Consider the following 20,005-nt stretch of genomic DNA (forward strand, 5'->3'; position numbering starts at 1 on the left):
ATTCATATTCTACAACTTTGTTGAATTCATTTATTAGTTCTAACAATATGTTGGTAACATCTTTAGGATCTTCTACATACAAGATGATGTCAACTGTGAACAGAAATTTTACTTTTTCCTTTCCTTCTTGGGTACGTTTTTTTTTTTCTTGATTAATTGCCCTATCTAGGACTTCTAATACTGTGTTGGATGGAAGTGGTAGGAATAAGCATTCTTCCTTGCTTCTAATCTTAGAGAAAAGCTTTCAGTTTTCCACTCTTGAGTATAATATCAACTGTGGACCTTTATTAAGTTGAGGTAATCCCCTCCTATTTTTGGTTTGTGGAGTGTTTTACCATGAAAGGGTATTAAATTTTGTCAAATGCTTTTTCTGCATCTATTGACATGACTATGTTATTTTTATCTTTTATTCTGTTAGTGTGACGGATCACATTGATTGATTTTCATATATAAACAATTCTTATATCCCAGGGATGAATCCCATTTGGTTATGGTATATGATTCTTTAATGTGCTGTCGGATTCATTTTGCTAGCATTTTTTTGAGGATTTTACACCAATATTCACTGGAAAATTTGGCAGGTAATTTTCTTTTCTTGTAGTGTCTTTGTCTGGCTTTGGTATCAGGGTAATGCTGGCTTCGTAAAATGAGTTTGAATGTGTTCCCTTCTCTTCAGCTTTTTTAAAGAGTTTGAAAAGGATTTAAATTAATTCTTTTTAAAATATGTGTGGTAGAATTCCCCAGTAAAGTCATTGGGTTCTGTGCTTTTCCTGTTTGGGAGGTTTTTTATTATTGATTCAATTTCCTCATTAGAGATCTGTTAGATTTTATATTTCTTCATGATTCAGTTTTGTTAAGGTATGTGTTTCTAGGAATTTTATCTTCTATCTTTTGTCTTCTAAGTTAACCAAAATGTTGGTATGCAGTTGTTCATATTAGTATCTTAAGGTCCTCTTTCATTTTTTATTTTATTTAGGTCTTGTCTTTTTGTTAGTCTAGCTGAAGGTTTGTCAATTTTGTTGATTTTTTTTTTAGTTTTGTTGATTTTTTTTTCTACTGTTTTCCTATCCTCTATTCACTTATTTCTGCTCTAATTTTTATTACTTCCTTCTACCTCTTAACTTTGGGTTTACTTTGTTCTTTTTCTGGTTTCCTGAGGTATAGAGTTAGGTAGCTTACTTGAGATCTTTCTTCTTTTTTTAATGTAGTTGTTTACCATTTTAAAATTCCCTCTTAGTACTATTTTTATTTTTATTTTATTCCACAAATTGAGGAATATTGTGTTCTCATTCTCATTTGTCCCAAGATATTTTCTAATTTCTCTTTTGATTTCATCTTTAACCTATTGGTTCTTCAGGAGTATGTTGTTTAATTTCCCTTTATTTGTGACTTTTTCAGTTTTCCTCTGCTATTGATTTCTAGTTTCATTCCACTAAGGTTAGAAAGGATAGTAGGTATAATTTCAATTTTAATTTTATTAAATTTGTTAAGACTTGTTTTGTCACCTAAAATATGATCTATGTAATCTGTACTGGCAAATGTTCTATATGTGCTTAAAAAGAAAGTGTATTCTGCTATTTTGAGTGGAATGATCTTTATATGTTTATTAGGTCCATTTGATTTTAGTGTTGTTCACGTCTTCTGTTCCTTTGTTAACCTTCTATCTGGTTGTTCTATCAGTCATTGAAAATAGGGCATTGGAATCTCTTGCATTTATTGTGTTTCTCTCTCTTTCTTCCTTCACTTCAGTCAATAATTGTTTCATGTATCTTATATTGGGTGCTTATTTATTTATAACTGTTATGTCTTTCTGGCAAGTTGACCCATTTGTCATTAGTTAATGTCTTTCTTTGTCTCTTATAACGTTTTTTTACTTGGTCTGTTTTGTTTGATGTAAGTATAGCCACACCTGCTTTCTTTTGGTTATCATTTGCATGGGATGTCTTTTTTCATGTTTCACTTTCATCTGACATATATCATTAAATCCAAATTGTGTCTGTTGTAGATATCATATAGTTTTATCTTTTTAAAATCCATTCAGCCACTCTGTCTTTTGATTGAACCCTTTAATCCATTTACATTTAAAGTGATTAGAAATAAGGAAAGACTTACTAGTGTCATTTTGTTAATTGCAATTGTTTTATGTCTATAGCTTCTTTATTCCGGTTTTCTCTTCCTGTCTTCAGCAGTGTTTTGTTGAATTTTTATTATGATATGCTTTGATTCCTTTCTTGTTGTCTTTTGTGTATCTTTTATAGATACTTTCTTCGTGGTTAAAGTGGAACTTACATAAAACCTCTTTTAATTATAGCAATCTATTTTAAGCTGATTACAACTTAACTCCGGTTATATACAAAAACTCTACTCTTTTACTCTATGGAAGATTTTGAGAGGGATGAGATGATGAAACATATTTTTGGAAGAATAACAATAGCAAATTATAAATATGAATGTGGTGAATATATAGGATAGATAAGTGCAATATCAGTTAAAGGACTGTTAGAAACACCATAAGGAAAAGAAAACTAATATTTATTGAGTCCCTGTTATATTCAAGGTACCTTTTTCTTTCTTGCAATAACTTTATGATGATGATGGTAACATGATTCTACAGATAAGGAAACTCGGGCTATAGCCCTAGGAATCTTCAGACCTGGAATTCGAGCCCAGACTCGACTTCAGATTCTATATATGTCAAATTTAAAAAAAAAAAACAAAAAAAGAATTTGTGTATTTAACATGACAAATATGAAACATGCACACAATTTAAACAATGATAATAAAACAAACTATATTAAGAAATGAACCATTACAAGCTTCTTGAGTATCCCTCACTAATCATGTCTGCCTCTTTCCATCTTGCATTTATAGATAACCACTCTCTTGTTTTTGCTATACTTTTACCATCTGTGTTTACACTCTCATGATAAAAATTCTGACCCTCCCAGAAAAGATTTTGTTCTTTCATGTAAGTTCCCATTATACTTTGCTTCTGCTTCTACTTCTATCACAACTTTTTTTTTTCTATCACAACTCTTATTTACTAATTTTTATTTTAAAGCGTCATCATCCTTAGGAAATTATGAATTCATTGGAAATAGGAACTGTGTTTTGTCTTTGTATACTCAGGGCCTAATGTTGTGCTGTTTATTGGACCTAATGCAGAGTGGAAAATTAATAAATGTTGGATTTAAAAAAAAATGAATGAACAATGAATTAAATAATTAAGCATTAGGTGTCTTGTGATAGAATGGAAATATCACAACATGCTGATCCCATACCTTAAGTGAGTCTAAATATTTAAAATGTATCACTTAGAAATCTAGAAGAGTATTTTGGATATTAAAGAGTTAGAAATCCTTTTACCAGTTAGAATCCTTTTACAGAATTCTTTCAGTTGTAAGTAATGAAAACCAATTTAAATGTGATTATATAAATATGAGAAAAGTTTAGGAATTCAAACAACTAAATACAGGACCACAAACAATATCATTAGAATCCAATTACTCCTGCTCTTTTCATTTGTTAATTTATGGATTACATTCCCAGGCTCTCTCTACTTCATGGTTTCCCACTCTTTAGGTTTATACCATCCTTAATGCTACTTCCAGCTGTTCCACTGTAGTCTAAAATTTCCTTTAGTTAGACTGAGTTGGGTTTCTGGCTCATTACTGAACCAATCACTATTTCTAGGGTGTAGAATATGCTGACTGACTTACACATGTCACATGTCAACCCTCGAATTTAGTCAGGGGTGGACTCACCTCCCCTCAATCATGTGGGCTGAGTGAGGAGAAAGTGTTTTCCTAAGTAAAATTAGGATGCTATAAAGAACTTCTTAAACTCAACACCCAAAAATAATCACGTCAAGAAAAAAGGGCAGAAGACATGAACAGACACTTCTCCAAAGACCTAGAAATGGCTAACAGACACATGGAAAAATGTTCATCATCATTAGCCATCAGGGATATTCAAATCAAAACCACATTGAGATACCACCTTATACCAGTTAGAATGGCAAAAATTGACAGGGCAAGAAACAACAAATGTTGGAGAGGTTGTGGATAAAGGGGAACCATCTTACACTGTTGGTGGGAATGCAAGTTGGTACAGCCACTTTGGAAAGTGTGGAGGTTCCTCAAAAAGCTAAAAATAGAGCTACCTTATGACCCACGGCACTACTACCCCAAAGATACAGATGTAGTGAAAAAAAGGGCCACATGCTCCCCAATGCTTATATCAGCAATGTCCATAATAGCCAAACTGTGGAAAGAGCCAAGATGGTCTTCAACAGATGAATGGTCAAAGATTTGGTCCAACTGGGGAAGGTATGTGCTATGGTGAGTGCTGTGAAGTGTGTAAACCTGGCAACTCACAGACCTGTACCCCTGGGGCTAATAATACATTTTATGTTAATAAAAAATTTAAAAAAAGATATGGTCCATATATACAATGGAATATTACTCAGCCATCAGAAAGGATGAATACCTGACTTTTGCATTAACATAGATGGAACTGGAGGAGATTATGCTAAATGAAATAAGTCAAGCAAAGTAAGTCAATTATGATATGATTTCACTTATTTGTGGAACATAAGGAATAGCATGGAAGACATTAGGAGAAGGAAGGGAAAAATGAAGGGGAAGTCAGAGGGGGACACAAACCATGAGAGAGTATGGACTCCAAGAAACAAACTGAGGGTTTCAGAGAGAAGGGTTAGTCCAGTGATGGGTATTAAGGAGGGCACGTATTGCAGGGAGCACTGGGTGTTATATGCAAGCAATGAATCATGGAACACTACATCAAAAACTAATGATGTACTGTATGGTGACTAACATAACAAACAAACAAACAAATAAATAAGACCTAAATTGTAAAAAAATAAAAAGTAAACAGACAAACATAAGGGAAATGGAAGGAAAAATAAGATAAAACCAGAAAAAAAATTAGGAGTCTTTTGAGAATGTAACTGGACTTGCATCAAACAACATACACCCATTTCAATAATCTAATCCATCTCTTCCAATAAAAAAATAAGATAGCTGCACAAAAATGTTATTGCCTAAAGTCATATAGTTTCTTAAATGGTGCTCTATACATAAGCTTGTGCTAATGTATTATAGACTGTTAAACTGACCAAGAGTGCTTGCTTTGGCAGCACATATACAAACTGACCAAAAGCTTTTCATTTTTTTGATGATATTAGAACATAGCAATGATAAAACACGGTATAATATGAAGACAAGATTCTTGTGCAGTTTATCACTCTGCTGCATTTCAGAACTAAAGATTAAACCGACCTGGATAGAGTCACTATTAGCATAGTTATTTACTACACTTAAAAATTAGGGGCGCCTGGGTGGCTCAGTGGTTAAGCCGCTGCCTTCGGCTCAGGTCATGATCTCAGGGTCCTGGGATCGAGCCCCGCATCAGGCTCTCTGCTCTGCGGGGAGCCTGCTTCCTCCCCTCTCTCTGCCTGCCTCTCTGCCTGCTTGTGATCTCTCTCTCTCTGTCAAATAAATAAATAAATAAAAATCTTAAAAAATTAGATAAAATCTTTTAATGGTTTTAGAATCACTAAAAACAATAATGCAAAAGGTAGTTTTTAGAAGAGATCTACTTAAAGCTTTGTAGACATATTGCATAGTTAGGGAAATAGAACTGAATAAGAAAAATGTCACCATTTTATGGATGGAGAGAGTAAGAGTTTCCAAAACTGGCAAGGCTTAAAATACTATGCAAACACCAAGCCGACACTGCAGGAAATATTAAGGGGGTTCTATAAAAGAGGAAAAATCCTAAGAATAGCATTGAACAGAAATATAGAGACAATCTACAGAAAGAAAGACTTCAAAGGTAACACGATGTCAATAAAAACATATCTATCAATAATCACTCTCAATGTGAATGGCCTAAATGCGCCCATAAAATGACACAGAGTTGCAGATTGGATAAAACGACAGGACCCATCCATATGTTGTCTACAAGAGACCCATTTTGAACCTAAAGATACACCCAGACTGAAAGTGAAGGGATGGAGAAACATCTTTCATGCCAATGGGTCTCAAAAGAAGACTGGGGTAGCGAGTCTCATATCAGATAAATTAGATTTTAAACTAAAGACTGTAGTCAGAGATACAGAAGGACACTACATAATTATTAAAAGGACTATCCACCAAGATGATCTAACAATTGTAAATATCTATACCCCCAATATGGGAGCAGCCAATTACATAAGAAAACTATTAATCAAGATAAAGAGTCATATTGATATGAATACATTAATAGTAGGAGATCTTAATATGCCTCTCTCAGAAATAGATCATTGAAGCAGAAAATCAATAAAGAAATAAGAGCATTGAATGACACATTGGGCCAGATGGACCTCATAGATATATACAGAACATTCCACCCTAAAACAACAGAATACTCATTCTTCTCAAGTGCACATGGAACCTTCTCAAGAATAGACACATACTGGGTCACAAATCAGGACTCAACCGATACCAAAAGACTGAGATTATTCCCTGCATATTCTCAGATCACAATGCCTTGAAACTGGAGCTCAATCACAAGGAAAAGTTCGGAAGGAACTCAAACACCTGGAAGCTAAAGACCACCTTGTTTAAGAATGCTTGGATCAACCAGGAGATCAAAGAAGAACTGAAACAATTCATGGAAACCAATGAGAATGAAGACACTTCGGTCCAAAACCTATGGGATACAGTAAAGGCGGTCCTAAGAGGGAAATACATAGCCATCCAAGCCTCCCTCAAAAAAATTGAAAAATCCAGAATACACCAGCTGTCTCTACACCTTAAAGAACTGGAGAATCAACAACAAATCAAACCAACTCCACACATAAGAAGGGAAATAATCAAGATTGGAGCAGAGATCAATGAGGTAGAAATGTATCAATGAAACTAGAAGCTGGTTTTTTGAAAGAATCAATAAGATCGATAAACCATTGGCCACACTAATCCAAAAGAAAAGAGAGAAAGCCCAAATTAATAAAATTATGAATGAAAAGGGAGAGATCACCAAGGAAGTAGAAACAATCATCAGAAGTTATTATCAATAGTTATATGCCAATAAGCTAAGCAACCTAGATGAAATGGATGCATTCCTGGAAAACTATAAACTCCCAAAATTGAACCAGGAAGAAATTGACAACCTGAATAGACCGATACCTAGTAACGAGATTGAAGCAGTGATCAAAAACCTCCCAAAAGAGCCCAGGACCTGATGGATTCCCTGGGGAATTCTACCAAACTTTCAAAGAAGTAATAACACCTATTCTCCTGAAGCTGTTTCAAAAAATTGAAGCAGAAGAAAAACTTCCAGACTCTTTCTATGAAGCCAGCTTTACCCTGATCCCCAAACTAGACAAAGACCCTACCAAAAAGGAGAATTTCAGACCAATATCCTTGATGAATATGGATGCTAAGATTCTCAACAAGATCCTAGCAACCAGGAACCAACAGCACATTAAAAAGATTATCCACCATGACCGGGTGGGATTCATCCCTGGGCTACAAGGATGGTTCAACATTCGCAAATCAATCAATGTGATAGAACAAATTAATAAGAGAAGAGAGAAGAACCACATGGTCCTCTCAATTGATGCAGATAAAGCATTTGACAAAATCCAGCATCTGTTCCTGATTAAAACGCTTCAAAGTATAGGGATAGAGGGAACATTCCTGAACTTCATCAAATCTATCTGTGAAAGACCCACAGCAAATATCATCCTCAATGGGAAAAAGCTTGCAGCCTTCCCATTGAGATCAGGAACACGACAAGGATGTCCATTCTTGCCACTGTTGTTCAACATAGTACTAGAAGTCCTAGCAACAGCAATCAGACAACAAAGAGAAATAAAATGTATCCAAATTGGCAATGAAGAAGTCAAACTCTCTCTCTTCACAGATGACATGATTCTTTATATGGAAAACCCAAAAGACTCCACCCCCAAACTACTAGAACTCATACAGCAATTCAGTAACGTGGCAGGATACAAAGTCAATGTACAGAAATCAGTGGCTTTCTTATACAGTAACAATGAAAACACAGAAAGGGAAATTAGAGAATCAGTTCCATTTACTATAGCACCAAGAACCATAAGATACCTGGGAATAAACCTAACCAAAGAGGTAAAGGATCTGTACTTGAGGAACTACAGAACATTCATGAAAGAAATTGAAGAAGACACAAAAAGATGGAAGACCATCTGCACAGCAAAGGAAACAGTCAACAAAACAAAGAGGCAACCCATGGAATGGGAGAAGATATTTGCAAATGACAGTACAGACAAAAGATTGATATCCAAGATCTATAAAGAACTCCTCAAACTCAACACACACAAAACAGACAATCATATAAAAAAATGGGCAGAAGATATGAACAGACACTTCTCCAATGAAGACATACAAATGGCTATCAGACACATGAAAAAATGTTCATCATCACTAGCCATCAGGGAGATTCAAATTAAAACCACATCGAGATACCACCTTACACCAGTTAGAATGGCCAAAATTAGCAAGACAGGAAACAACATGTGTTGGAGAGGATGTGGAGAAAGGGGAACCCTCTTACACTGTTGGTGGGAATGCAAGTTGGTGTAGCCACTTTGGAGAACAGTGTGGAGATTCTTCAAGAAATTAACAATAGAGCTTTCCTATGACCCTGCAATTGCACTACAGGGTATTACCCCAAAGATACAGATGTAGTGAAAAGAAGGGCCATCTGTACCCCAGTGTGTATAGCAGCAATGGCCACGGTCGCCAAACTGTGGAAAGAACCAAGATGCCCTTCAACGGACGAATGGATAAGGAAGAAGTGGTCCGTATATACTATGGAGTATTATGCCTCCATCAGAAAGGATGAATACCCAACTTTTGTAGCAACATGGACGGGACTGGAAGAGATTATGCTGAGTGAAATAAGTCAAGCAGAGAGAGTCAATTATCATGTGGTTTCACTTATTTGTGGAGCATAACAAATAGCATGGAGGACAAGGGGAGATGGAGAGGAGAAGGGAGTTGAAGGAAATTGGAAGGGGAGGTGAACCATGAGAGACTATGGACTCTGAAAAACAATCTTGAGGGTTTTGAAGGGGTGGGGGGTGGGAGGTTGGGGGAGCCAGGTGGTAGGTCTTAGGGAGGGCACGGATTGCATGGAGCACAGGGTGTGGTGCAAAAACAATACTGTTACGCTGAAAAGAAATAAAAAAAATTTTTTTAAATGTCACCATTTTAAATAGATAATGTAGGGTGTTTTCTGAAATAGATATTTTTAAATGACAATGAATTTTTATTCAGAGAGCATTTGATTTTTAACAACATTGATTTTGATTTTGATTAACAAAAGTTTTTTAATTGTGAAATTCCTAATCACATTCAGATTGTTACTTTCTTCTGCAGATTATCCTCTTTTTACCAGCTTGTATTAAGAAGGGAAATAAGTTGAGGAACATGTAGTGAGAATAATGGGCCCTGGATTCTGCTAGTCTCTTAATAGATATTAAAATAGTGCATATCTCCTCTGTCTGTTTTTAGACTTTGTGGATACTCTATTATATATTTATTGTACTATTATCAAATTAACAATTGTACTCATTGCTTGAAATTTAGAACTACTTTTTCTGAGTGTCTGGTTGAAGAGTAACATACTGAGCACATTATTTGAACACCAGCATGCTTAAAAAAATAAGTTTATCCTACCTCTCCCAGTTTTTTGGATGCCCTATAGTTTTCTGCTCACCTACCCTCTGACTTCATTTTGATAACTTAATAATGGGAAAAGAATGGTACCAAATTGTATTATCATCTCAGATTCATGCTGATTGAAAAATATTAGTTGAGCTGAAGTTTTTTTTATTTGTGCTTACTTTGCTTTTATAGGGACTCCTCGGAAATAGGGGACCTCCTGGACCTCCTGGTCTCAAAGGACTTCAGGTATGGAAGGAATAAATATCCAGACAACAATTGCTTCAGTTCCAATTTTCCCTTTTTTACTTTTTGTTTAAAGAAAAACATTGTTTTAATGTGGACAGTTCTTGCCACCGAGGATTTCAAGTTACTAACCACTTTATATTGGCAGTTATGGAGTGGGATTTGGAACGTTTTCAGGGTTGTGAACTCATTAAGTAATTTATGTCACTGATCTCCATGGAATATCTGAAGAATATGAGCTAGAATCTCACTCATATGTACTAGAATATAGTTACTATTTGTATCTGTTTTATATTTGTGATCTAGTAAATTTTATTTTAATTGAATTGTGAATTGAGCAAAAATGTTTACTGATCAAATAAATGAAATAGAATACATGATACTAAATAGGTCTATGGATGCTGTTCAGATATGGTAACATCAACTTTTTATTTAAAGGTGAAAAGTCAGTATGTTTTAGAAAATATGTCAATACATGTAATAAAAACATTTATTACTTTTTAATTTTCTTAGAGAATAATATATAAAAGTTCTTTTTTTTATGTTTCTCTATTCTCTATCCACTCATACATTTTTTTTTATCCTTAGAAGAATGAACAAGATTTTTACATTTTTACGACATTATAACTGGCTTCACCCCAAGAATACTGGACCTATAAGTTAGTCAAGTAGTAGCTCTAGATATTAACTCCATTCAGTAGGATCCAATATACTGTTGTGTATTGTTGAAAACAGAACTACGACTCAAAACCATATGTATTGAATGAATAAAGTATTAAAATATGCCAAGAACAAACATGTCCTGTACCAATAGCTTTTTAATATACCAATGTATATTGATTTTCATCTATTAAGAACTTAATTGATTTTCTCTCTGTATGGGAGAGATATTGAGCCCAAGACAGTAAAGGTAATCCTTAATTTATGATTCCTAATCTTTGTTAGGTTTTCGATGCGCATTTTCCTCATGACTAGGGATACTGAGCATATTTTCATGTCTGTTGGCCATCTGTATGTCATTTTTGGAAAAATATCTATTCAGGTCCTCATTTTTAATTGGATTATTTGGGCTTTTGGTGTTGAGTTGTTTAAGTCCTTCATATATTTTAGATATTAAGCCCGTTACAAATATCCTGATTTTGTGATAGATATCCTAATTACTTTCACTCTTATTAATTCTCAACTTTCTATGTATAACTTTTATGATCTACCAATTTCAAAACAAATAGTGCCCTTTAGAGTGGATGTGGAGTTGTCACTCCAAATATTAAAACGTTATGGGATGACAGAGTAAAATACAAGAAAGTTGGGGTGCCTGGGTGGGTTGGTGGGTTAAACATCTGACTTGGGTTCAACTTATGATATCAGGGTCCTGGGATCCAGCCCCACTTCCAACTCCCCATTCAGCGGGGAGTCTTTCTCTCCCTCTGCCCCTTCCCCCCATATCCCCACTCTTGCTTGGTCTCTCTCTTTTTTTCTCTCTCTCAAATAAATAAAATCTTTAAGAAAATGAAATACAAGAAAGTCACAGCATTATTTTCATCACATCTCAGTTTCAGATTTCAGAATAAATAGAATAAGGGTTTACCTTTTTTTTTTTTAAAGATTTTATTTATTTATTTGACAGAGAGAGATCACAAGCAGGCAGAGAGGCAGGCAGAGAGAGAGGAGGAAGCAGGCTCCCCGCTGAGCAGAGAGCCCGATGCGGGGCTCGATCCCAGGACCCTGAGATCATGACCTGAGCCGAAGGCAGCGGCTTAACCCACTGAGCCACCCAGGCGCCCCAGGGTTTACTTTTTAAAATACTTATTTCAGGCCATGATATGTTCTGATTTTTTTTTTTTAAGGGAGAAGAAGGACCAATTGGACCCTTTGGAGAACTGGGGCCAAGAGTAGGTATCATACAAATACTTTTGAAAAAGTGCTTCTCTTAAAATAACTGTTATGTGAATGTCTTTTAATAGCACCAAGTTTTAAGTTGTAATAAAGGACAAAAAACACTATAACCATACAATCCCTCTAAATAATATAAGCCTATAACTGGAATTTCCCAGCAATATTTTAAATGATATGCCTACAGTATATCTGCTTGTTCCTTCAGTAGTTTTATGGTCTTAGTAATTTGTGCTAATTATAAAGTTTCTCAAAAAGTAATAGAAAGTGAAATACTGTAGCCATTCTAGTGATATTCTGGGAACTTCTGTTTTCCAAGCATGCCAGTAAAATTATGGAACCTAAAGAAGATGTATTTTCTTTCAACTTTCTCTTCAGATAATATTGTGTGGTAATACATGAATTACCTATTTTCAAGTTCTGAAAATTAGCTCTTTAAGAATTTGGGCATGCATGACCAAAGAATACATTATTATGAAATAATTAAGGTGTGTGTATCCCATTTATTTTAAGAGGGATCATTAGACTCACATGGAATACATCTCATTCTTTTTCTAGAGAACATCATAACATGCAGATTCTTCAAACATTTTTACATTTAAGGAGACAATAAATCTTTCCTTTGACCTTTACCTCACTAGTACATATACTACACTATCCCACTGAAAGAAAAAGGAGAATTTTTATTTCATTTTTATGTGAAGTGAGTTATGTAACAGAAAGATTATTATTAATTTGAGCCCAGGATAATTGACCTCATTTAAAACTTAGTTCTCTAGAAAACAGGAAAACCACAGTTGCCTCTTATCACTCAGTCTTAATAGGTATTACTATTGTTCTACTGTTGTTTGAAGATAAATTTAAACCTAGTATTCCTCGAAGTATGTCACATGAATCATTTCTAATCCTGAAAACAACCCTGCAGGATATTGTCCACATTTTTTAAATATTAAAATAAGGCCTCACTATTACATTCTCAAACATAACCTGCTCAGGATAAACCTAATATGGCAGAACTTAAACAAGACTGAAAGTGATGACTTCAGCACTGATGCCCTGAACTCCTTGACTTCAAATAGAGTTTAAATGTGCTGATACAGATTCCAGTGAGATTCCTTTCATAATGTGATATAATGTATAACTATTTATTAATATACTGTAATGCTTGAGTATTACATTATTTGAGATAAAAGAAATATTCACACTAAGGCTTTTTATAAAACAATGTGAATTAAGTGTATTATTTTAAAATTCTGTAAATATCATAGACAAATCTAATAATTTAGACTCTTCATTACATTTCTTCACCTATCTCTGATTAGAGAGCAATTGATATTCAGCAATAATAGGATGATTTTTGGTCCTTTGTTTTACTTTGTGCTAGACAATTCCAAGCAAGGCAGAGGTAAAAATTAGAACAATTTTTTTGATAGAAGTACTAAATATAATTTTTAAGTTCCCAAAGTTTTTATATGTAGTCAAAATACAATAAAAGCTGGAGGATTGTTTTGTTTTGTTTAAGAAAAAAAAATAGGAGTATTTGTTAATGGATAGAAATAATAAAATCCAAATCTATAATACGTGATAGGTATTATAAATTAGTATTCTATTTAGCAATTGCCACCCCACATACTTTTTTTTCTCTCAGATTGAATTTGTCACATACATTGATTGAGGCATAGTGATCTTCTTAATATAATTTTGTATATTAGATATCAGTTGTTTGATAATAGGAATCACATACTATGGACTGATCTACCAAGTATCTGGGATTTTGATTTCCTCTCCTTCAGTGATCGTATTCTCTACTCTTTAGTACTGTTGGAGTCATAACCTTTACCTTGTCATTGCCAGTAATAGTAGCTTCTCCTTCTTTTCAGTTTCAGACTTCTTACCCCCAAACATAATCTCCTTTCTTTCTAGTGCATTCTATCTTGTAACCAATCCAATAGTCCCAGTAGGAATTTTAATCCATTGATCCGATTGCCTTTCCATTATTCCTATTTTCCTCAGAGACCTCACATCCCTCTGCATCATGCTTAAAACACTAAATTATCCCTTTGATTGCATTCTGATTTAGTACCATAGTCATTCACTTTTTTAAAAAGATTTTTTTTTATTTATTTGAGAGAGCATGTGCATAAGTTTGGGAGGGACAGAGGGAGAAGCAGACTCCTTGCTGAGCAGGGAGCCTGATCCGAGGCTCCATCATAGGACCCTGAGATCATGACCTGAACTGAAGGCAGATGCTTAACTCCCCAGGCGCCCCTCCATACTCCTTTACTTTTAATTTCCTAATTATTATTTTATACTTTCTCTCTTCTTAACTCCACTTGTTTCTCTCTGATTTTCATTCTTAGCCCATTACTTTGCATCCCAGTTCCCTGAGAAAATTGAAGTTTTCAGAGAACTTCTGCAAGTTTCTACTATTGCTTCTATCTACCTATCTATACCATTTACTTGGCCTTCCCTCCTGTTATTGTGAATAAACCGGCCATTTTTCTAGATAGGTCAAACTTCCACTTGTTTACTGTATATCTTATCCTTTTGTCTACTGAAAAACATTGACTCAGCTATTTCTCACTTTCATCTGCATTTTTTTTTAAAGATTTTATTTATTTATTTTACAGACAGAGATCACAAGTAGGCAGAGAGGCAGGCAGAGAGAGAAAGGAGGAAGCAGGCTCCCCGCTGAGCAGAGAGCCCGATGTGGGGCTCGATCCCAGGACCCTGGGACCATGACCTGAGCCAAAGGCAGAGGCTTTAACCCACCGAGCCACCCAGGCACCCCTCATCTGCATCTTAATTTCAGTCTTTGTAATGGATCAATCCTATCAGCAAAGAGATATGCTATTATTTTCAGTGAGGTCTTCCTTGGCAATTTTATAAAAAATTTCAACAGAACTCCTGAAACAGTTTATATCTCCCTTCCTTGCTTAATTCTATGGCCTTCACATTTACCACTACCTAACATGCTACATATTTTACTTATTTTATTAAATGGTATCCTCATTAGAATGTAAGTTCTATGAAGGCAGGTATGATTAGTGCATTCCTCAATCCCCAACCTCTAGAACTGTGTAGGGCACATAGTAGACAGTTAAAGACTGTAGAATGAATACTAATGGGTATGCTGAAATACATTTATCAAGTGTTTTATCTCATAGAATGGTCTGAATTTCGTAAATGTTTGGAAATTTCCAAAAATGAAAATCATTAAACATACCTCTTTTTTTTTTTCTTGTTCTCTTCTAGGGAAAACCAGGTCAAAAGGGTTTTGCAGGTGAACCAGGACCAGAAGGCTTAAAGGTAAAGTAGCTGACTTATTAGGAGTCATAAAGTGTAGTTTTCAAAAAGATAAAATTATGGCTTTCATAAAAATATAAAATGAACATCTAAGATTTTGTCAACTTATTAATAGGGAACCAGTGATATGTTAAAACTGACTCAAATAACATTTGAAAAGTTATATATCTTTATATCTACATCTACATATATATCTTTATATCTATATCTACATCTATATATGTGTGTTTGTAAATATCTATAATGTGACTGTGTTTATATATATATCTTTATTTGGATAGATATGCAGTTTAATAAAGAATTGCTAAATTTGTGGTGAGATATAAAATAAACCACAATTCTGGGTGCTGTCCATTTCACTGGACAGAATTCTACAAGTTAATATTGTAAGTTCACCATCTATCTATATCTCTATATCTATATATAGAGAGATATATATTTTTCTTTTCCCTACCAAGTCTGGGTCTTTTAAGCAATTATATAGTGATTCTAAGTACATTCCCTAGAAAATCACTAGGTGATCTTCACCACTTTATGTCATCGAAAGAATGCAGCACGTACTTTTTTGCCTTGTTTCCAAGTTTTGTGTGACTTTTAAACACCAACAAATATAAGGTAATGCACTGGTTTTATAGGGGCAACACTAAGGTCTAAAGGAAACTAGCTTATAAGAATTGGTGATTTATACAAATTTATACAAAATTTATACAAATTTATACAAAAACTTTAGGAAAAATTGAAAAATTTTATAGCATTATAGCTCAATTTCTTAAAGTTAGAAGTCATCATTTATAGTAAACTATTTCTGTGATCCTAGAATCTAGGAAACAGATGAACAATATTTTTTGAGGTCAATTAACAAAGGAAGACGAACTAAACTATTTTCTGATGTGTCAGCCTGTCTCTCTGTGGCTGCAGTTATCCCCGGGGAATATGTGTAGCTGACTCTCAAGTTATACACAAAAATGGAAACACAGTATTTATAAACAGAAAGCTTAATTCTGCTTGACTGAGATTAATCACTGTACTGCCAGATAGCTCTAAACAAACCCACCTGTGAGCTACCATCCAGTCAAACTTGCCAGAAACTGGATCTCAGTCGTAGTGACATCCTGCCTCCTTTTTTTTTTTTTTTTAATTTTTTTTTAATTTTTTTTTTAAATTTATTTATTTGAGAGAGAGAGAGATTACAAGTAGGCAGGGAGGCAGGCAGAGAGAGAGGGGGAAGCAGGCTCCCTGCTGAGCAGAGAGCCCGATGCAGGGCTCGATCCAAGGACCCTGAGATCCCTGAGATCATGACCCGGGCCGAAGGCAGAGGCTTAAGCCACTGAGCCACCCAGGTGCCCCTCCTGCCTCCTTTCTAGAATCACCCGAGCTTTTAGATTTGTTCCTCAGAAGATGAAGCGTTCTTTACTGTTCAGCTCCTCATATTTGTCCCTGAAATTTTAGTCTTGGTGTATCACATAGCTATTCACTAGAACTGGCGTTCCCTTGGGGGAACCTGGCATTCCTGGGGGGAGCACTTGGGAGTTGGTTAAGGGTCATACCACCTTTTACAGAACCCTAGGATCTCTCTTCTCTTCCTAGGCCTGGGGAAATATTCCTCTCTCTCTTGTTGCCCTCAAAGACCAACTCACCTCCTACCTTCAGCTCTCTGAAAACTAAAGCAGGAATGCAGGTAATCTGCAAGCAACTTCTGCTTTCTGCCTGTTAACCTAAACCTCCCCTAAGACTATAAACTTCAAAACAGTCCATCTCCCTTGGAATTTGAAAGGAGTGTTGGGAAAGGAGGGGGAAATACAAGAAAATTAATAATCTATATATCATTCTGACCCCAGATTTTCTAAAAAAAAAAAAAACTAGTGAATTGTCAAAAACTAGGATTTATAAACTACTACAATGCTTCATTCTTTACTGTATATCTAAGTGCCTACAGAAATTGAAATGAAAATTATTAGTCTTTGTGTAGTCTTTGAAAGTTCATTTCAAATTGATTAGTCATATGAGTATTAGGTTTCAGTGCTTAAAATCAGCTCTAGCCAATAAAGTATATAATATGAATCACAGATTTGAGCCACAATAAAGAAGTGAAAAAAGACAGAAATCAATTTTAGTAGTTTATTTTATTTAACCCCAAATAAGAAAATATTATCATTTCAACATGTGATCAATATTAAAATTATTAATGAGATATTTTATATTCTTTTTGCTACAAAGTCTTGGAAATCTAGTGGGGATTTTATACTTATGTCACATTTCAGTTCACACTAGCCAATTTCAAACGCTCAGTAGCTATCTATATGTTTTTAGTGACTCTAATATTGTTCAGCTTAACATTTTACTACTCTATTCTGCAATATAATTACTAATTCTTAAATGGCGATTTATGGTTTAATTTCCTATTTCTATAAATAAAACATATATTCTTGTCAGATTAACTCTGCGTGGTACCCTGAACTTAATCTTCTACCTTTCATTAATCTACACCTTTGTTCGGCCTTCCCTCATGCCGTCCCTCAACAAAAATGGACCTTTCTCATCACTAGTGAAATATCACCTATTCTTCAGAGCCCAACTCAAATATAGTTTCATAATCCATTACTTGAAATCATTGATGTTTGGATTTTCAAAAGATAATATGGTGAATATATTACATTTTACTTAACACTGCCAGCAGGGTATGGGACAGCCCACCATAATTAGAAATATTAATATTTCTGTGGTGAAATATAAGGGTGTTCAGGTTAATTAAAATAAACAAGACTATAAATAGCCTCACTCAGGTCAGATAAAGCATTGCTGTCAAATAAAATCAGGTTAGGCCAAGTTTGCTACCAAACAAGTTTTGAAAAACTTTGAGTTTTCAGAGAGATCTGGACTAGTGATGGTGGTCAAGGTTATGCACATACATTACCTCCCCAGTGAAGCCATCTCTAGCTGTACCAGCCCACAGCACACATGCTCCTCTGAATTCCCTCGCCTCTTAATTGTGGTGGGTATTCTGCTCTGTTCAGTGTTATGAGATCTTTTCTCCTGAAACAGCATTCTGTGGACAAAGCCTTTATTTTGTTTTTATTCTTCTTAATACCTTCCACAACACCTACCACTCTGCTTTTTACAGAGTACACCTCAATAAATATTTTGTTTTAAAAATTTTACTTGCAAAAGTGTTTTAAAAGTGATTAAAAGTCATAAATAGAAGAGTGTCACTTAAGAAAATAGCAGAAAGACTATGTTCCACAGAAATACTGTAACAGAGTTTTGGATAACTGAGGTTTTCTTTGCCCTGTTTTTTTTTTTAATTTGACTAATTACAGTAAATGAAAATGGAAACAATATCATGAGTGATCTTGTTTGAAAATAATCATTTTTACAGTTTTATATTATTTATTAACAGGGAGAAGTAGGAGATCAAGGAAACATTGGAAAGATTGGTGAAACAGTAAGCTTATTTTATGCTCTTTTATTTTTATCATCTGTAAGCCTCTTTAGGAGTCATGTTAACTATCATCTGTGCTTAATAAAATTCACAATAAAAAATTCTTAGCTCCTACAAATTTAAAGTTCCTTGTGATGTGACAAATCTACTGTATGGGAGAAATGAAGGGAAATAGAGTTACTGATATTTTTGTCTAATATAAATTATATTTGTAATACCAGGAGCATTCTTTTTTCTAATATTTGGTCTTTAATTTTAGTTCTGACAATTTCATTCTAAATTTGATCTTAAGACTTTTCATTGTTAAAAAGCTATAACTTACCAAGCCATGAAATAGTTAGTGAGCTTGAAAATATTTTTCTTTAGATTTGAAAGATCAAGCTAAGAGGTGAAGTATTAGAAAACATATTATAATTTCTTTCCTCAAAAAAAGTTTGACTTGTTTAAGTTTACATTTCTGTGCAAGTAGGAGGCTTTGTGTTGTAGTTGAGTCAGATATGTTAGAAGTAATTTTATTTTCTGTGCTGGGGAAAACCACCTAAAATATTTTCTAACAAATGAACCCATATAGCATATATAAAGTGGTGAATTCCATTGATGCAAGGCAAGTGAATTTATTTACAAAGTGTGCTGGGTTATCACAAAGCAAGTGGTACCATTTAATAGGTTAAATCTACAAATTCTATTCCTTCTAACCTATCTTATGACTTAAATAAAAATAAACTTTTCTTAAAAATTGTTTGCAAAATTAAGTAATCAAAGAATTGTTTTTCCTGGTCTTGTGATAAAACAGCAATACATTTCTGATATTCTTATTTTTTGTCATTAATTCTTAATAAAAGTAAGGAGAGAATCCACTTAGCCTTAAAAGACCATTTTCATATCAATTAATCCTTAATAACTAGAAGGAGAATTTTTTGTTGTTTTTACTGAGAAGAGTAATTCCAGTGGAACATTTACATCAATTAGATTATTTAAGAATTCTTCTCAAATATAATTGTAACTCATATTATTCTGAGATCATTCAAAGAGATTAAATTCTGCCATTTCTGAGTGACAAACTGCTGAGAAATATATACAAACTAGAATTAATAGCCAAAGTTAAAATATCAATCTTCTTTTCTTTTCTCTCTCTCTCTCTCTTTTTTTTTTTAAGATTTATTTATTTATTTGAATGAGAATGAGCAAGGCATGAGCGGGAGGGACAGAAAGAATGGGAAAGAGAATCTGAAGCCGATTTAGTGCTGAACCCAGAGCCTGGTGTGAGGCTTGATCTCACAATTCTGAGATCAGACCCTGAGCTGAAACCAAGAGTGGGACACTTAACCGACTGTGCCTCCCAGGCACCCCAAGAGCATTTTTTCTTAACATAACCTCATATGTTAAACTTCTAAGTGTTATTTACTTAGCA

The 20,005-nt window shown here is 34.4% G+C and overlaps 1 protein-coding gene across 4 annotated transcripts in view; it reads left to right on the forward strand.

Annotated features, from left to right (window-relative positions):
• COL24A1 (collagen type XXIV alpha 1 chain) overlaps positions 1 to 20,005 on the forward strand; it is a 402,100-nt gene that overhangs the window by 170,866 nt on the left and 211,229 nt on the right. For all 4 annotated transcript variants that reach the window (XM_047727942.1, XM_047727945.1, XM_047727943.1 and 1 more), the window contains exons 22-25: positions 9,906 to 9,959; positions 11,804 to 11,848; positions 15,105 to 15,158; positions 18,553 to 18,597. In XM_047727942.1, the coding sequence (XP_047583898.1) occupies positions 9,906 to 9,959; positions 11,804 to 11,848; positions 15,105 to 15,158; positions 18,553 to 18,597 (198 nt within the window). The remainder of the gene's footprint in view (positions 1 to 9,905; positions 9,960 to 11,803; positions 11,849 to 15,104; positions 15,159 to 18,552; positions 18,598 to 20,005) is intronic.

Source organism: Lutra lutra, chromosome 4, assembly GCF_902655055.1.
Source record: "Lutra lutra chromosome 4, mLutLut1.2, whole genome shotgun sequence".
In the NCBI taxonomy this organism is placed as follows: domain Eukaryota; kingdom Metazoa; phylum Chordata; class Mammalia; order Carnivora; family Mustelidae; genus Lutra; species Lutra lutra.